The following is an 18,189-nucleotide window of genomic DNA, read 5'->3' as shown; positions in this document are numbered from 1 at the left end:
AGCCGAGCTTCGTATTATTCATAAATTTTTGGCCAACTCGATTACACAAAGAGGTCATAATAAAGAAAAAATTACCTTATATGATTTATTCTACCTAAAGTGTATTCGGGATCCTAGAAGCTTTGTCAATATCCCTTACTGTGTTGCTTTTTATTTATCTAAAATGGTAGAGGGAATGCAGGACGGGAGTATAATAGGAGGAGGTATTTTTGTTACTCTCATTGGAGAGTATTTAGGTGTTGATAGGAACCAAGGGGGTCCATTACAGATTTGTAGAGAACATGTTGAGCCCTTAGAATTGAAAGTTTATGTGGGTGCTAAGGTATTGAAAAGTAGACGTAACCAGGCAGTACCCTATGAGGGATCTCATCCTCAGGTAGAGAGAGGCTCAGACGAGGAAATGGAGGAGGCGGAAGACATTAGGGATGTCTTTCGAGATGCTATTCTTGACGTCCACGTTCGTATAGATGAGGAAGCAATGACGAACGCGGCAAGACATAGTATGTATGAGCAGTGGAACTCCGAGCGAGTATACGAGGATTATAGGCGACGCCAACACGATAGCTGGTTAGTTCATCAGCACCAAATCATGAGCCAGCTATCATATCAGGTACCAAATAACTATGTACCTACTCGACCTGCTCATTTTCCGCCACATAGCCCCGATATCCGACCACCCTTTAACCGGTATGACTATGACCAAGCCTATCAGAACACCTATAACCAACAATGGAACCCACCCGATGAGATGAACTGGAACCCCTATCCAGACTGATTTAGTTCCATTTAGTTATTTTTATGATTTTTATGTTTTTATCTTTTGACTTTTTCATGTTTAAACTTATGTTATTGGATATATTTGTGTAATTTTTATTATTTTATTATTATTGTGTACTAATATTTCATATTTAGAATTTGAAAGTGGGATATTAAGTCCCATTTCAAATTGCCATGCATGATTATATTTGTATGTATGTATATTGTCGATTGTACAAAACAGGGTAAAACAGCGCATTTTCAAAGACTGGCATTAAGTTCAGCAAAAGCTACTAATTTTGACGACAAGATGACAAATAAATGTGATGTAACAACAGACGAAATGAACAAATGATATGCACCATTTATCATTCAGCAAACAAACGCCAATATGTTTGGAAACTTTGGTAAAATTTAATCATTTCTACGCTAATCACCCTCAATAATTTAAATTGTACTGATTTCTTGCAAATGAGGGCATTGCAAGATCTAAAGTGTGGGAAGGGGTTAAATTCTTTCGGATTTTTAAAATTTTTATCTTTATACACTTGGTTACCAATAAAAATACTAGTAACGTAGTAGTTGTATTAGAATCTAGTGCTCTCTGATAATAAAGAACAGCCCTAGTCTTATATACTGACTACCCAATTCTAGTAAAAAATTTTCAAAATTTTCAATTAAATGAACTCAAAATCATGTTTATACATATTTATGAACGATAAAACTAGGTTTTAACACCGAAATTATTGTTACCTCGGAAAGGACATAAATTGAGAAACAAACCAAAATATTAAAATTCATTTAAAATGGAATAGAGGACGATAAAAAGGAAAATAAAAGCCAAGTGTGGGAAAATTTACCAAGTTATCTTAAACATATGTCACATATATCTGTAACAAATAACTGAAAATACTTTTGCTTTGGACTAAACTAAACCATTTTACCCGATGAAAGAAAAGAAGAGATGGATCTACACGATGAATCAATTTCATCATTAAAAGGAAGTAAAGTCTTCCGAAAAAGACACGCGCTTCTTGATTTAGGTCAAGAAGTTGTCGTCTAGACCAGCTGTAGGTTGACTAAAAATCTAGAAAAGTCATCTCTAAAATCAGCAGGAAATCCACGGACCTCAGCATCAAACAGGGTCGCCAAGTGGTCAGATTTATCCTAACCATGAGAAGGATTTATCTCGTAAAATGGGGGGGGCACCGTGCAAATTAGCTGGATAAGACTAACAAATCAGATCCCCAGAAAGGATAATCTCCTTAAAGATTAAAAATCAGCTTTTAAGACTGATATTACTCAATCCTTGAGATTGACTTTAAAGATTGAGAATTACAAACTCATGGAATTCGATGATATCTAAACTCGAGCTTGAACGAGAAAACATTTTGATCAATTTAAAACCGATTTGTTTTCTAAAAACCCATTTTCAATGCGTTCATTACCATTGAACGTAAAATCCTAGGAATTCACCTGGAATTCATTAGGTCACTTGAACCAAATCAGGTGTCAACCGTAAGAACGGTGGTTGCATAGCATGGTCAAAGACAGGACCTTGTGCCAGACCGAAAAATCATAAGGGTGAGCTTTACTATTGCTCCTACCAAGGATAGTAATTGCGTCCGACACGTTATAGACCATAATTAAAAGCATGTCAGGGGACATTGCCTTAACAGTCGCTTGTTCAACGCTTTCCTTTTCAACCGGACGGTAGTTTATCGAAAGGTAATATACGGGACAAGTAAACTGGACGTGTTGCTTTCCAAATACAAGGTTAGCAAGTGGGTGACACAAAACCGCAAGTTTTGAGCTAAAATTTTCAAATCTAAAACCCACCAAACCCACAAAAATATTTTGCAAACACCGGTAAAGGGTTATTCTGGAAAACTTATCTAGGGTAAAAGCTAGCTTGAATTTTCAAAAGATCAAATATTTTCATAAAGATCCAATTTCCTTAAGGATCTACATTTTCATAGTCATGTGGGACTGTAAACCGCCTTTCAAATGTGCACTTTGCTTTGGAAACCGAAAGTAAATCGGCTATTTTCTTAGAGATTATCTATTCTAGCCTTAACCATAAGTCAGATAAGTGGACCGAAATGATAGAGGGAAAAATAGAAACCCTGACAAGAATGGTGCGTGATGTACAAGCTAGACTTGTTATACAAGCGCCACCGGTAGTACCACCAGCATCACCATCAGTATCACCAACACCAGCAACATCAGTAACATCACAAACTACACCAGCTACATAACCACCGACGATATCGACACCTCAACCACCAATGGATATATTGAAATAATGAGTTATGGAGTATTAACTCATTATTTCCAAAGAATTTATATATTATATATATGAATTTTAGAAACCATAATATATCTTTTTGTACTAAGCTATTACGTATGAATCATAACTAGTAGATACTACTAGGTTAATTCATATTACTAATATGCAATAATGTACATCCTTCATTAACGACTTAACTTTCGTTAACTACAATCTCTGTTTCAATTCAATGAACTTCATTTCATAATAAACTAAGTGTATTAATCAATTACATGTTTGATTTTACACATTCATTTTTGATGTACGCGAAACTTTCTAGAAAACATCATTCATATCTTGCTAAGTTCACAAGAATTCCAAGAACACCAACCTCATTCACCGAGGAAATATCAATAAAAATGAATAATGAAGTATTAATTCATAATTTCATTTACGTTGAAAAGATAATCCACAAAGATTACAAAATTTGTAAAGTTTTAAAGATTATTCATTTCTAGTTCCGGCCGAAAATCAAATGAGTTTAATTTAATATTAACTCATTAAATCTGTATTACATCCGAAGGAAATATACATATATTTTCAAAAAGACTGTAATAAAAATTCTCTTGTACAAAATATTACTTGTGAAACTTTTAACGGGTAGGTAATACCCAAGAGATATATAAATTCACAATTTATATGTTACATTCTTCGATTCTGATTTAGCAATCATCAACTATACTCATTACTTTCACAACAATATACATTCTTTCATAGAAATCAAAACAACCATACTCATTCAAATCCAATTACATATTCTGATTTTAACATATCAGAATTCAATTCGAGATATAACCGATACCATCACTCTTAGATCCCTACAGTTTTCAAAGCTATACTTTGACTTCAAAACCGTGATAAAACATCACTTCTATTCATAAAACCCAGAAAAATATACGTATCATTCAAAAATTCTAGAATATCATATGACAATTACAAGTTGCATTCAAACCCTTCATGATTCTTGAAAACCCCTCAATTAAGAAACAACCGAGAGGATGATCCAACTACACGTTACCTATGAAAATATGGACTTATGCATATAGTCATGCACCTGGAAAACTCTTAGAACCTAAGTAGAAGTTTAACACGAATCTATGATCCATTGGCATTGTTATTACCGAAAATAACTTTACAATCCCTCTCCAAGGTAGCCAATTTTGTCACACCTCCAGCAAATCAACTTCGACCTTTCATTCGAATAAGCCTTATTATAACTTGATATATACGCTTGCTCTTTTCGTCATCGTTACCGGGAAAGCGTTTATATTTCACCACATTAGCAGTAAACTTACCAACAACTTCATTAATCTTTGACTTTCTGAAAAATCATTATATTCATTTAAACCCTATCATGTACTCATCTACATCTTGTAACAATAATTGCCATACCAACTACCGGGAATTAGCAATCAGTATTTCGAATCTCCCAGTATTTCTACATCAACAGTTATATGTATACATATAACATTTATCTCTTAGAATTATGATCTTCCATTCTGAAATTCGGAAATTCTGAAAAGCACCCAGTCTACGAATCAATACTTTGAATTATGAAAAAGCTGAATAAATTAGCAAAAACTGTAAACGACCTTAATAGTCGAAGGTATGATGATAATGAATAGTGTGTTGGCAAAGCTCAGAAAAGTTGGAACGGGAAAACGGATTAAGCAAACCATGAAGGAGGCTGTGGACAAATCACAAAGACTAAACATGCCTTCAAAGAATCCAAATGACTCAGTATCTACTGAAGTCATTAACGAATACCTTGCTCCTGACTCTAAACCCTTACAGACAAATTTTCTTCATCATCCTTTGATATTAGAAATTCTAAGATATCATCGTATCTTTCATTATAAATATCCTCGATATTTTTGAAGATATTTTCATAACTATTCTTATCTGAAATCATTTATCTCTTCGCGATATCAGTAATACATCAGAAAGGAAACTGTTTTAGTTTCTAAATTCTGAAAGATTCAAATTTAAAATATGAATGTTTTTGAAGTAATGTTGGAAACTGAAGCATGAGTTAGTATAATATAATGACACTTGATCAACGTGATTATATTACAGTAAGTCATGCTGAGTTTCTAATGGAACATGATGGTTGATAATGCTAAAAATGAACATATATTTCATAGCATTATTCCTCAAGAAAGACAAGCTTTTAGTTGCAATTGTTCTATTTACAAGTGATATTCGTTTAAATAATAAAAGGTGAAGACAAAAGACAGATTCGACGAATTGAAGACGCAAACGACCAAAAAGCTCAAAAGTACAAAATACAATCAAAGAGGTTCCAATTATTGATAAGAAACGTCTCGAAATTACAATAGTACAAGATTCAAAACGCAAAGTACAAGATATTAAATTATACGCAAGGACGTTCGAAAATCCGGAACCGGGACCAGAGTCAACTCTCAACGCTCGACGCAACGGACTAAAAATTACAAGTCAACTATGCACATAAATATAATATAATATTTAAATAATTCTTATAATTATTTAATATATTATATTATTTATAAAACCGTCGGCAGAAGAAAACAACCAAAAATGAGCCTCCCCAGCTGGCCATGCGATCGCATGGCCTGGAAGGCATAAATCCATGCGATCGCATGAGCCCCAGTTCCAGCCCACATGCCTATAAAAATCGAGCTTTGGTGAACCAAAAATATCCATCTATCTTTCTCTTCTCTCCATATATACGTAAAATATATATTTATAATTTATATTTTAATTTTAATTTTAATTATAATTCTAATAATAAGGGTATGTTAGCGAATATTGTAAGGGTGTAAGTCGAAATTCTGTCCGTGTAACGCTACGCTATTTTTAATCATTGTAAGTTATGTTCAACCTTTTTACATTAATGTCTCGTAGCTAAGTTATTATTATGCTTATTTAATCCGAAGTAATCATGATGTTGGGCTAATTACTAAAATTGGGTAATTGGGCTTTGTACCATAATTGGGGTTTGGACAAAAGAACGACACTTGTGGAAATTAGACTATGGGCTATTAATGGGCTTTATATTTGTTTAACTAAATGATAGTTTGTTAATGTTAATATAAAGATTTACAATTGGGCGTCCCTATAATTTACCATATACACTCAATCGAACACGATGGGCGGGGTATTTATATGTACGAATAATCGTTCATTTAACCGGACACGGGAATGGATTAATAGCCACTAGAATAATTAAAACAGGGGTGAAATTATGTACAAGGACACTTGGTATAATTGATAACAAAATATTAAAACCTTGAATTACACTCAGTCGACATCCTGGTGTAATTATTAAACAAAGTATTAAAATCTTGTTACAGTTTAAGTCCCCAATTAGTTGGAATATTTAACTTCGGGTATAAGGATAATTTGACGAGGACACTCGCACTTTATATTTATGACTGATGGACTGTTATGGACAAAAATCAGACGGACATATTAAATAATCCAGGACAAAGGACAATTAACCCATGGGCATAAAACTAAAATCAACACGTCAAACATCATGATTACGGAAGTTTAAATAAGCATAATTCTTTTATTTCATATTTAATTTCTTTTATTTTATATTTAATTGCACTTCTAATTATCGCATTTTTATTGTTATTTTATTTAATTGCACTTTTAATTATCGTACTTTTTAATTATCGCAAGTTTATTTTATCGCACTTTTATTATTCGCAATTTCATTATCGATATTTACTTTACGCTTTAATTTAAGTCTTGTATTTATTTTTAATATTTTACATTTGGTTTTAACTGCGACTAAAGTTTTAAAATCGACAAACCGGTCATTAAACGGTAAAAACCCCCCTTTATAATAATAATATTACTTATATATATATATATATATATATATATATATATATATATATATATATATATATATATATATATATATATATATATATATATATTTGTATTTTTATAAAAGTAAACTAATATAGCGTTAAGCTTTGTTTAAAGATTTCCCTGTGGAACGAACCGGACTTACTAAAAACTACACTACTGTACGATTAGGTACACTGCCTATAAGTGTTGTAGCAAGGTTTAAGTATATCCATTCTCTAAATAAATAAATATCTTGTGTAAAATTGTATCGTATTTAATAGTATTTTCTGCTAAAATTAATAACTATTTTATATACACCCCGCTGCACATCAATGGTTCACAGACCATACCGTCACCATGTGCCATGTTACATGACTCTTACATTCTACCTAATCTCCAAACATATCGAGAACATATCTTCCTGATAGTTCTATCTTTTCTCTTGAATTCTGGTAATTTAACCAATCAAGATCATACTATTACAATTTCTCTCTTAGAACATTAGTCATGTTCATTCGAAACTCCATACCTACGAATTCTGGACCATTACTAGTTGTACTTAAAGTCTAGAAGAGAAAACAAAAGCATGAAGCTTCGAAATTGAAATAGGAGTATAAATCACAGCAAATAAGAGAGATCATTAACCATGGATGTCGATAATTATAGAAAGAAAGATGCAACGAAGGATTATGAAAATCACCACCCCAAGAGCGAAATAGAAGTAAACAGATTCCTACGGTGGAAGTATGAAGAGGAGGATGATTGTTGCGATAGTTAAGAACATATCAAGGATCAGAACTAGATCAAGCATATTGACGAATGTTCAAGAAATATGAATTGAGGAAGAAAGTGTAGAGGATGGTAGTGGTGGAAATAAGGAAATGAAAGGAGTGGATTTATAGTGAAATATCCGATAGAGTAATCGAAACAGATCATCGCATTTAACCAAAGAGGATTCTAATTTCCTTAATTACCGAAGAATCAAATCTTATTACAAAGATTTTCTCTAAATCCCTTGAACTCCAGAAATCAACCCTATCTACGTCGAAAGATATGACGAAACTTTTATTTACTCATTTCACTCTTTTGTGATAACTTCACTCGTACGCTTCACATAAACAAATTGTTTTATCCATATTACTCGTTGATGATAAAATCCTAATTTCCAACTCGTATGCATCATGAAAACATAATTATTGTCAGCCATGACGATCCCATTCAAATTTCGGGACCAAATTTCTTTAACGGGTAGGTACTGTGATGACCCGGAAATTTTTGACCAAATTTAAACTTAATCTTCATATGATTACGACACGATAAGCAAATTCTGTAATGTTGAGTCTCAAAAATTTTGAACTGTTTCATATATTCAATTGACCTTTGACTGTTCCCGACGATTCACGAACAAATGTGTGTAAACAAATATGTAAATATAAATATAAGTTTATATATTAATTTGAATTAATATAATACAATTTAATAAGTTGAATTGTAAATATAAAGTAATATGTAAAATAATTAAGCTGTTACTAATATATATATATATATATATATATATATATATATATATATATATATATATATATATATATATATATATATATATATATATATATATATATATATATATATATGAATTCTATACATAAGTAGTATTATATATATTGTAATATATATAAAATTTATAAAGATTAAATATTCAATATATGTTATTTTATAATATATATTATATAATTAGTAAATATGATATAATTAATAAACTGTAACATTAATATATTAAATATAATTACAAGTTGAAAATATATTTGTCATAATAATATTATTATTTCTTTTATTATTACTATTAATATTAATATTAATATCAATACTAGTGTTATTAATATTTTTATTTTAAAAATATAAATATGAAATTTGATATATATAAATATTATTATCAATATTAATATAATTATTAGTATAATTATCATTAATAATATTATTATTATCAAATTCACTAAAATTATTATTATTGTGACTTATTATTATTACTCTTATTATTATTATTATTATTATTAATTATTATTATTATTATTATTATTATTATTATTATTATTATTATTATTATTATTATTATTATTATTATTATTATTATTATTATTATTAGTTTTTAGATTATTATTAATATAATTATAATTATTAATTATTAATAATAATTATATAAAAATCATACGTACGATTTTTTGGAATCAAATTCAGTTGCCTATCTTAATCATACTGTAAATGATTTGTTTCATGTCGTACAAATCGATTCCAATTGTCTCAATAACAAACAAGAGCAGTTAAAGTCGATTTTATTTTTTTAATTTTTCTTCTAACATAATATTTGTTTGTCGAACGAATCAAGCTACAAAACAAGCTTTAATTGAGTCAAATTAGCTGTAATAATATCTGTTAACCTCTATATAATCCTTTGCTAAAGTAATTCAAGTGAGAAACAAAAAAATCAAATTAAAACTTGAAGAAAACTACCCGACACCTCTGTTCTCGACCATTTTCACCAATAGCCAATTTTGTATCGAATTTTAAAATCCTTAAATGCAGTTATATTAGAAATCAATTACTCAAACTGTCTGTAAAATCCCAATCTCAAATTTTTACTATCGAGTTCTAATTTTGAGGTCAAAGTTTCGTTTTAAAAAGTCAAACATATGAACACTGATCAAATTCGAGTTCGATTTAAAGTTTCGAGTTCAATTGTTGATTTGAAAAGTTTTCAGGAGTGATTTGAAACATAATTTGTGTTGTAATCTTTGTCTAAAACATTCTCAATCTCAAAATCAAGGTTTGAGTTCAAGTTCATGATAAAAACGTTGTAATGTTAATTTATTCATTTTTCTTTTATGTTATATTAATTCAAACACATTTTAAATATTTTTGTTTCAATGTTTAAGTCCTAAATTAAACTGGTAACTCGATTTTATGGTTGTGGAATCGATTTTTGATCGTTTGTTTATAAAGATGAAGAAGAACAGAAAAATAACGGGTTATAAAAATTTAGAAGGATATAGTTTCAGAAAATTAAAAATGGACGAGTGGTTATGGGTGTATGTGGGTTAACGAGAGGTCACGGGTTCGAGCCCGACTTGATGCATATTTTTTTTAAAGGCTCATTTGAAAGTAGTTTTATTTTTATTATCATTATTATGTTATTATTATTATTTATTATTATTACTATTATTATTACCATTATTATTATTATGATTATTATTGTTATTGTTAAGTATTATAATTCTTATTATTACTAATATCATATTTATATATATAAGTATTAGAGACATTATTATCATTAGTATTTTTATAAGTATTATTAATATTATTATAAATTTTATCATTTAAGTATCATTATTGTTATTATGATTATGATTATTATTATTAATATTATGAAACTAATAAAATTTATTATTTTTTCACTAATATTAGTATTAGTATCATTTCATATGTATTAGAATTATTATTAACATTATTAACATAAGTATCATTATAAATATTATCATTATTATTATTAATATAATTACCATTATTAGTATTGTTATTAATAAAAATTATTATCATTATTAACAATTATCATTTTATTATCACTAAAACTATCAGTATCATTATTATTAGTATTATCAATATTATTAACATTAAATTATTATGAAAATAATAGTTTTAAAGATATTATTAAGGTTATAAGTATGTATTAAGCATATTAACAATTTTTATATAAATATTCATAAATAACAAGTTAGGTATTTTTAAATATAATACTAATCAGATATATATATATATATATATATATATATATATATATATATATTAATATATATATATATATATATATATATACATATATATATATATATACATATATATGTACATACATATATATATATGTACATATATATATATATATATATGTACATATATATATATATATATATATATATATATGTACATATATATATATGTATGTACATATATATGTATATATATATATATATGTATATATATATATTAATATATATATATATATATATATATATATATATATATATATATATATATATATATATATATATATATATATATTACCCATCTTCTATTAGGGGGAGTAATTCTCGCAACCTGATTTGTCCACGTGGCAGCTCCCCTCACATAAATTTACTGTTCACGCTGTTGGAGTTTTTTTTCACATTTTTTTATTTAAATTACTTTTTTTATTTTATTTTATTTTATTTTAAATTACGGTTGAGTGCAAGCCGGTTGAGTCACAAAAGGCAGAAACAGTACGCGACCAACTACTGCTCAGCCTCTCCTCTTCCTCTGTTCGTCCCTCACCTCCCACCTTGACCTGCTCCCTTCTCCCTCACCTTTAGCCTCACCTTGCTCCTTGCTCCTTCCTCCCTTACCCTCTTGCTTTATAGCTTTTTAATTTCCCATTAATTAACTCTTCATACTTGCTCCAGACCAATTCATTTCCTTGCTTACAGAAAATCGATCGACTACAGAAATTATAGGTTTGTTATTCTGTTGTTAATCTATTTAATTTATGTTGTTTGCTTGCTATTGTTGGCTGTGGTTTTCGCATCGTTCTTACGTTGTTCAGGCTGTTCACCATTCCCAGCCCTGTTAATTTTTTGGCTTTTCATTGTTTGGTAATTTCCGTTATGAGGAGTTCTCGAAAAAGGAAAAAAAAAAACTCAGCCAATTCGAATGTAGTTGGTGGTGCTGTGTTAGAAAGTGTTGGACCTTCAGACCTAGAAGTTGTTTCCGATAAACAATCTAAGAAAAGGGCTTCTCTACGTAAGGCACATGCCAGTGCTTCGGCTTCTTCTCATGGTATGATATTGTTTTTTATTCTAATTTGTTGTCACTGAAATTGTTTTTTAGAAGTTTTAACAGATATCTATTTGTGCAGTTTCTGTTAGCTTTTCCCTTCATTCTCAGTTGACACCCATATATACTATCTCTGAACCTTTTGATGTGTCAGGTAAATCAAGTTTCTAACTATATGTATGTTGTTTTAGTGTAAGTTGCACTATCTTTGGCTTATGTTGTCTTTTGTTTCTATGCTGTTCTACTGTAACTTTCACTTTCTGTGAATTATGTTGTCTTTTGTTTGTTTTTGCTTTTCATATATGTATGTTGTCTTTCATATATGCATGTTGTCTTTTATATGTGTATGGTTGTTGAGTGCAAGAGCCACTAGAATTGGAATCTTTAGACATTTACTAGCCTAAAAATTCCCTATGCCTCATGTTTTGTGTTATTTGTTTGTTGTTTTTGTGTTTCATTTAATTGTGTCAAATTTGGTTTTTTTTCTTTTGTAAGCTACCAATTTGAGGCTGCAATGTGTATTTCTTTTTTTGTTGTGGTTGTTGAGTGTAAGAGGCACTAGAATTCGAATCTTTAGATATTTACTAGCCTGAAAATTCCATGTGCTCTGATTGGATTACCTGCACTTGGCCAGTTCTAGAAAACAGTTAATTTTAATGGCGGTTATCGTTGTTGACTGTGCGAGTTATTAATTTTGTCAACTTTGTTTTTTTTCTTTTGTAAACTACCAATTTGAGGCTGCAATGTGTATTTGTTTTTTTGTTGTGGTTGTTAAGTGCAAGAGGCATTAGAATTGGAATCTTTAGATATTTACTAGCCTAAAAATTCCATGTGCTCTGAGTGGATTACCTGCACTTGGCCATTTCTAGAAAACAGTTAATTTTAATGGTGGTTATCATTGTTGAGTGTGCGAGTTATTTTCCTATTTTAGTGTGTGTTTATATATTATTATATATGCTCTTTGACAATTGCCTTGTATTCTTGCAGACGTATATCCTTTATACCGTGATTCAGGGGACTGCACGTCCGTTTGTATGCAATGCGGGGCTTTGTTCTGGCGCGCTGAACATGTTAAGTCATATTTCAGAGACAAACACCTTCATTATCATCACTGCTGTGAAAATGGCCGCTTCTATTTACCACGCTATGAAGATCCTCCTGCAGAATTTAAGCGTTTATTAGAAGTTCCTGCTTTCGTTGATAATGTTCGTGCCTACAACCAGATGTTTAGCATGACGTCCTTTGGCGCTCGTATTGATGAAACTGTTAACAATGGCCATTCTCCTTACATTTTCAAGATCTCTGGCCAGATTTATCATTGGCTCGGTAGTTTGTGTCCTGAACAGGGGAGCCCCCCAGGTTTCTGCAGCTTTACATTTATGATACGGATCACGAAGTTGAAAACTGAATGGGCCATTTTGGGGGGCCGTGATTCAGGGCGGCTTTCTGAGGTGGTTGTTACTCAGTTAGTGAAGTTACTTGATTTAAATAATGCACTGGTCAAGTTGTTTCGCACCGCGAGGGATAAGTGTGCTGGCAGCGAGGTACCTACTTTCAAGGTTTGCCTGTATAGTTTGAGCGGGTCAAGCCAACATGCACTGCCTACTTCGGATGCAATAGGCGCTATTGTTTTTGACTCTGGCCCACAATCTATTTCTGATTACGACGTGATAATCGAGCCTCGGTCTCAGCTTCCCAGGCGAGTTAATAAGCTGCATCCGTTATATATGTCACTTCAATTCCCGCTGATGTTCTTTTTCGGTGAACCTGGTTTTCACCCGGATCTGAAGCTGCGCGCAGCCTCAGGTTTGCAGGGAGCTCGTGTTAGAAAAATGTCGATGAACATGTTTTACAGCTACCAGATTCATGATAGGCTTCAGAGTTACAATCTGATTTTAAGGCTGGGTCGTCTATTTCAGCAGTATGTGGTGACGGCATATTGCAGCATCGAGCTCGATCGTATGGACTATATCAGAAACAAGCAGAATGATATACGGGCTGAGTACCTTTCAGGGTTGTATGATGCTATCGATAGAGGTGATAAAACTAGTTCCGATGTCGGTAGCATGACGATTCTTCCTGCTTCGTTCACTGGTGGACCACGTTATATGTACAGTCATTATCTCGATGCTCTGGCAATTTCCCGCGTGTTTGGAAACCCGTAATTTTTTGTAACTTTCACGAGTAATGCAAAGTGGCCTGAAATTGCTCGGTACCTGAAGCCTTTTCCTCGCCTATCGCCTTCAGATGGAGCCAATATAGTCGCTCGTGTGTTCCACATGAAGGTCAATGAGTTTATAAACTTTTTAAAGGATGAGCGGCCTCTTGGCCATGTTCGCAGAGGTACTATTGCACACCCAGAATTTCAATTTCCTCTTTACTTCATGAATATTACATGTTTTGTTATTGCCAATTCGCTAACACTATTCTCTTTGCGTCTTGCAGTTTTGTATATGATTGAATTTTAGAAAAGAGGGCTGTCACATTGCCACACTTTGGTTTGGGTTCACTCCTCAGTTTCTGCAGCTATCAGGGATAATTTAGATGACTACATAAGTGCAGAACTGCCTGACCCCATAATTGATTTGACCAGTTACGCAGTCATATCTGCAACTATGATGCATGGCCCATGTGGCCTTGCCAATAAGCGGCACCATGCACGCAAAATATTTCATGTTCAAAAAAGTTCCCAAAGAAATACATTGATAAGATGTACTTTGATGACAACAGTCGTGCTCATTACCGCAGGCGTAATACCGGTATATATACAACGCGTGCCGGTGTCCACCTCGATAACAGCTATGTTGTTCCTTACAATAGACTACTATGTATAACTTTTCAGGCTCACATAAACGTTGAATGTTGTGGTACGACGAGTCTCATTAAATACATGTTCAAGTATATTTCAATATGTACCGACCTTGTGGCTGTTCGTATAGCAAAACCCATAGGCAGTGACAGTCGCCAATCACAGCAGCAGATGCAACCGGTTGATGAAATTAAAAACTTTATAGATGCTCAGTTCATTTGTCCTCACGAAGCCTGTTGGCGGATTTTTAACTTCCAGATTCATCATCGAGAACCTGTTGTCCAGATTCTCGCTGTTCATCTTGAAAATATACAGCTGGTAAAGATTCCGGGCAAGCAACCCCTGCGTGCTATTGTTAAAAACAGCGAAGCCAAAAAAACCACTCTCACTGAGTGGCTTAATTATAATGCATCTTCAGTTAACGGCAGCCACTTTACATATTTGGATTTCCCGTCCGAATTTGTTTGGTACCAGTCAAAAAAAAGTTGGCAGTGCAGGGCAAACCTAAAGAAACCATCAATTGGCAGGATATCATATATACATCCCGCCTATGGAGAAGCAGTTTTTCTAAGGATGGTTGTGTGCCATCGAAAGGGGTGCAAGAGCTTTGAAGATATTAGAACAGTCAACCATGTCCTTCATAATACATACCGGTCTGCGTGTAAAGCGGCTGGGTTACTCGGTGATGATAGAGAGTAGTCAGAGGTACTAGAAGAAGCATCCGTATCTGCCACGTCATCTCAGTTACGTTCTCTTTTCACACACATTTTATCTTATTGCACTGTTACGAACCCACTTGCTCTTTGGGAAAATCACTGGAAACTAATGGGTGATGATATACCGCTTCGAGCAGCTGCCAATTTAAATATGTCCCACTTGCATATAAACACTGATGACCAACATAACTTTGTCCTGTATGAGGTAGAGATCCTTTTGAACCAGTGTTCGAAGTCGATTTCCGATTTCGCATTACCGTCACTGCCAGCTGACCTGCTCGCAGATTTGGCAAACCGTCTTATCATGGAGGAGAGAAACTATGATCGTGCAGTTTTAAATGCCGAACGCCTAGAACTCGAACGTCAAATGAATTCTAAACAAAAGCAAATTTACGATCTTATAACAAGCGCTTCGTTGAATGAACAAACTGAACATGTATTTGTATATGGGCACGGTGGCACCGGGAAGGCATTCTTATGGAAAGCCATAATCACAGCGCTGAGATCTAGAGGTAAGATAGTTCTTGCTGTTGCATCATCTGGCATTGCATCTCTATTTCTACCTTCGGGAAGAACCACACATTCTCGATTCAAACTACCGCTGGTCATAACCAATGAATCGATGTGCAACGTCAAGAAAAATACCCAGATGGCAACATTACTGCAGAACACAGACTTTATTGTATGGGATGAGGTGCCAATGAATAATAAGCGTTGTTTCGAAGCTCTTGATAGGAGCCTTCGAGATATTTTAGGAGACACTGAAGAATTTTTTGGGGGTAAGTCTGTGATACTTGGTGGTGACTTTAAATAAACGTTACCTATTCAGACAAAAGGAGGGAAATTAGCTATCCTTGGTGCTAGTATTATGACTTCACATTTGTGGCAGCGATTCAAGGTTTTCATACTTGCAGAAAACATGCGACTACTTAGGCCAGGGCTGACACCATCAATGAGGGTGAAGAACGCAGAATTTTTGAAGTGGTTGTTGAGGGTAGGAAATGGTGAAATTGGTGTGCCTGACACAAAAACCCGTTGAATAGTCATTGGTTACAAATCCCTGATCAGTTCTGTATTCCTGATGATGAAAATGGATTGGCAAATCTGATTTCTTTTATATACCCTCGTGAATCGCTACAAAATCCATCCGCATTTGACCTGCAGCAAAAAGCAATTGTCTGTCCCAAAAACGACGCTGCCGATACGATAAACAGCTTAATCGTCGATATGGTTGATGGTTCAGTTACAACTTACTGCAGCTACGACACTGCAACTCCACATGGAAATGACGGTGGTGAGGCGGAGTTGCTCTACCCTGCAGAATATCTAAATACGCTGAACTACCCTGGGTTGCCACCACATGAGCTGCATTTAAAAAAGGGTGTACTAGCCATTCTACTTCGCAACATTAATATAGCATGTGGGCTTTGTAATGGCACCCGAATGATAATTACGTAAATGTTAGCCAAGTAAGTGGAAGCTGAAATCATTACGAGCACCCGCGTCGGTGAGAAGGTCTTTTTCCCAAGAATGAGCCTTATCTACAAGGAACCAACGTTGCCGTTCATTCTGAAGAGACAACAATTCTCGTTAAAAATCTCATACGCGATGACTATAAACAAAAGCCATGGTCAATCGCTCAACCAAATTGGAGTTTATCTACTGAAACCTCTATTCGGTCACGGGCAGCTCTATGTTGCGCTGTCGAGAGCTACATCACCGGGCAGTTTGAAACTGCTAATTAAAAAACACGAAGACCACGGGCCTAACGTAACCAAAAATATTGTCTACACAGATTTTTTGTCCGCAATTACCGACTTCGAGGCAGCACCACCTGCTAAAGAAGACCACAGCCACAGATGAATTATGTATATAGTTAATATATATTTATATTTAGTACTAATTATTTCCTTCCTTTTGATAGTATGGTATAAATAACGGGACTTGGGCAACTAATACCGGGTGATAGAGACAGAACAATTGCAGCGAGAATCTATCATAAATGGGTGACTTACAGTTACCACAACCAGGCTCCAACTGGTTACTGTTGCATGCTTATCGAAGAAATTGTATTCGCGTCTTACATCTCTTTTTAACTTGTTTTCCTCTTTTATTTATACCGTCTGTTTGATGCTCTTTACATGGTGCAGAACTACCATATGCTTGTGAATATGCGATACAGCGATAAGGAATATTTTGACGAACTTATGCACTTGAACAAGGTGTATGTGATAACAAACTTCTCGACTCATGCTACAACTCGGTGGTAGAAAATATTACCAGGCCCAACGACACTGTCGTTTGATCACAACACAATTTTTGAAGAGCTTCTATTTGCAGACTATCCTGATCATTACTTCCAGTTTGTAGCTTATAATCAACTGCGTACACGTGTCCCGAGCACCACTGTTCTCGCTGGTATGTTTTACATAATAACTTATGATTTAAAATTAAGTTCTTAAACATACATTCATATGAAATGCGCATGAACAGACTACATTGGCTGCATTGATCGCCTTGAAGACCTAGTGGTCATCAGAGACGTTAACCGCAAACAGCTTATAAGAAGAACAATCAACCTCACAAATCTTGAGTAAGCCATCATTTACCAAATAAAAATAAATAAATGCATTGTTTGAGATTTTCTTTATTTACTTTGCAAAATTTCAAACACAACAGCATTTATTAAATATAATGTGTTAACTGGAATAGACTAACTTGCTTTAACCCGCAAGAATTACTTCTAACGAACGACGGATTTTTTTTTCCTGTTTTTTTTAGCATGTATTTCTAACTAACAGTTTGGCATGCATTTATGCATAGTGGTGACACAATTCAGCTAACTCTCTGGAACGAGCTCGCAACTGCTTTTGACT

At 33.1% G+C, this 18,189-nt stretch overlaps 2 protein-coding genes across 2 annotated transcripts; both read left to right on the top strand.

Annotated features, from left to right (window-relative positions):
• Positions 1-11,619: 11,619 nt before the first annotated feature.
• LOC139859772 (uncharacterized) lies at positions 11,620-15,296 on the top strand. The gene is made up of 6 exons (XM_071848546.1): positions 11,620-11,791; positions 11,871-11,942; positions 12,776-13,923; positions 13,984-14,131; positions 14,306-14,547; positions 14,631-15,296. The coding sequence occupies exons 1-6, from the start codon at positions 11,620-11,622 to the stop codon at positions 15,294-15,296; spliced, it is 2,448 nt and encodes an 815-aa protein (XP_071704647.1).
• Positions 15,297-15,422: 126 nt separating this feature from the next.
• Positions 15,423-16,771, top strand: LOC139859771 (uncharacterized). Its single transcript, XM_071848545.1, has 3 exons — positions 15,423-16,100; positions 16,143-16,271; positions 16,382-16,771. Exons 1-3 carry the CDS (start codon positions 15,423-15,425, stop codon positions 16,769-16,771), a joined length of 1,197 nt encoding a protein of 398 aa, XP_071704646.1.
• Positions 16,772-18,189: the final 1,418 nt, after the last annotated feature.

This window comes from Rutidosis leptorrhynchoides, chromosome 7, assembly GCF_046630445.1.
Source record: "Rutidosis leptorrhynchoides isolate AG116_Rl617_1_P2 chromosome 7, CSIRO_AGI_Rlap_v1, whole genome shotgun sequence".
Lineage (NCBI taxonomy): Eukaryota > Viridiplantae > Streptophyta > Magnoliopsida > Asterales > Asteraceae > Rutidosis > Rutidosis leptorrhynchoides.
The sequence above is the reverse complement of the archived record's forward strand: the minus strand, read 5'-3'. Positions and strand labels throughout refer to the sequence as shown.

Coding starts and splice junctions, on each gene's coding strand:
- LOC139859772 (XM_071848546.1), top strand. CDS start 11,620: ATGAGGAGTTCTCGAAAAAGGAAAAAAAAAAACTCAGCCAATTCGAAT. Junction 13,924..13,983: donor GTCATTATCTCGATGCTCTG/GCAATTTCCCGC, acceptor AGTAATGCAAAG/TGGCCTGAAATTGCTCGGTA. Junction 14,132..14,305: donor TCTTGGCCATGTTCGCAGAG/GTACTATTGCAC, acceptor TTCACTCCTCAG/TTTCTGCAGCTATCAGGGAT.
- LOC139859771 (XM_071848545.1), top strand. CDS start 15,423: ATGGGTGATGATATACCGCTTCGAGCAGCTGCCAATTTAAATATGTCC. Junction 16,101..16,142: donor AATTTTTTGGGGGTAAGTCT/GTGATACTTGGT, acceptor TTACCTATTCAG/ACAAAAGGAGGGAAATTAGC. Junction 16,272..16,381: donor GGCTGACACCATCAATGAGG/GTGAAGAACGCA, acceptor ATCCCTGATCAG/TTCTGTATTCCTGATGATGA.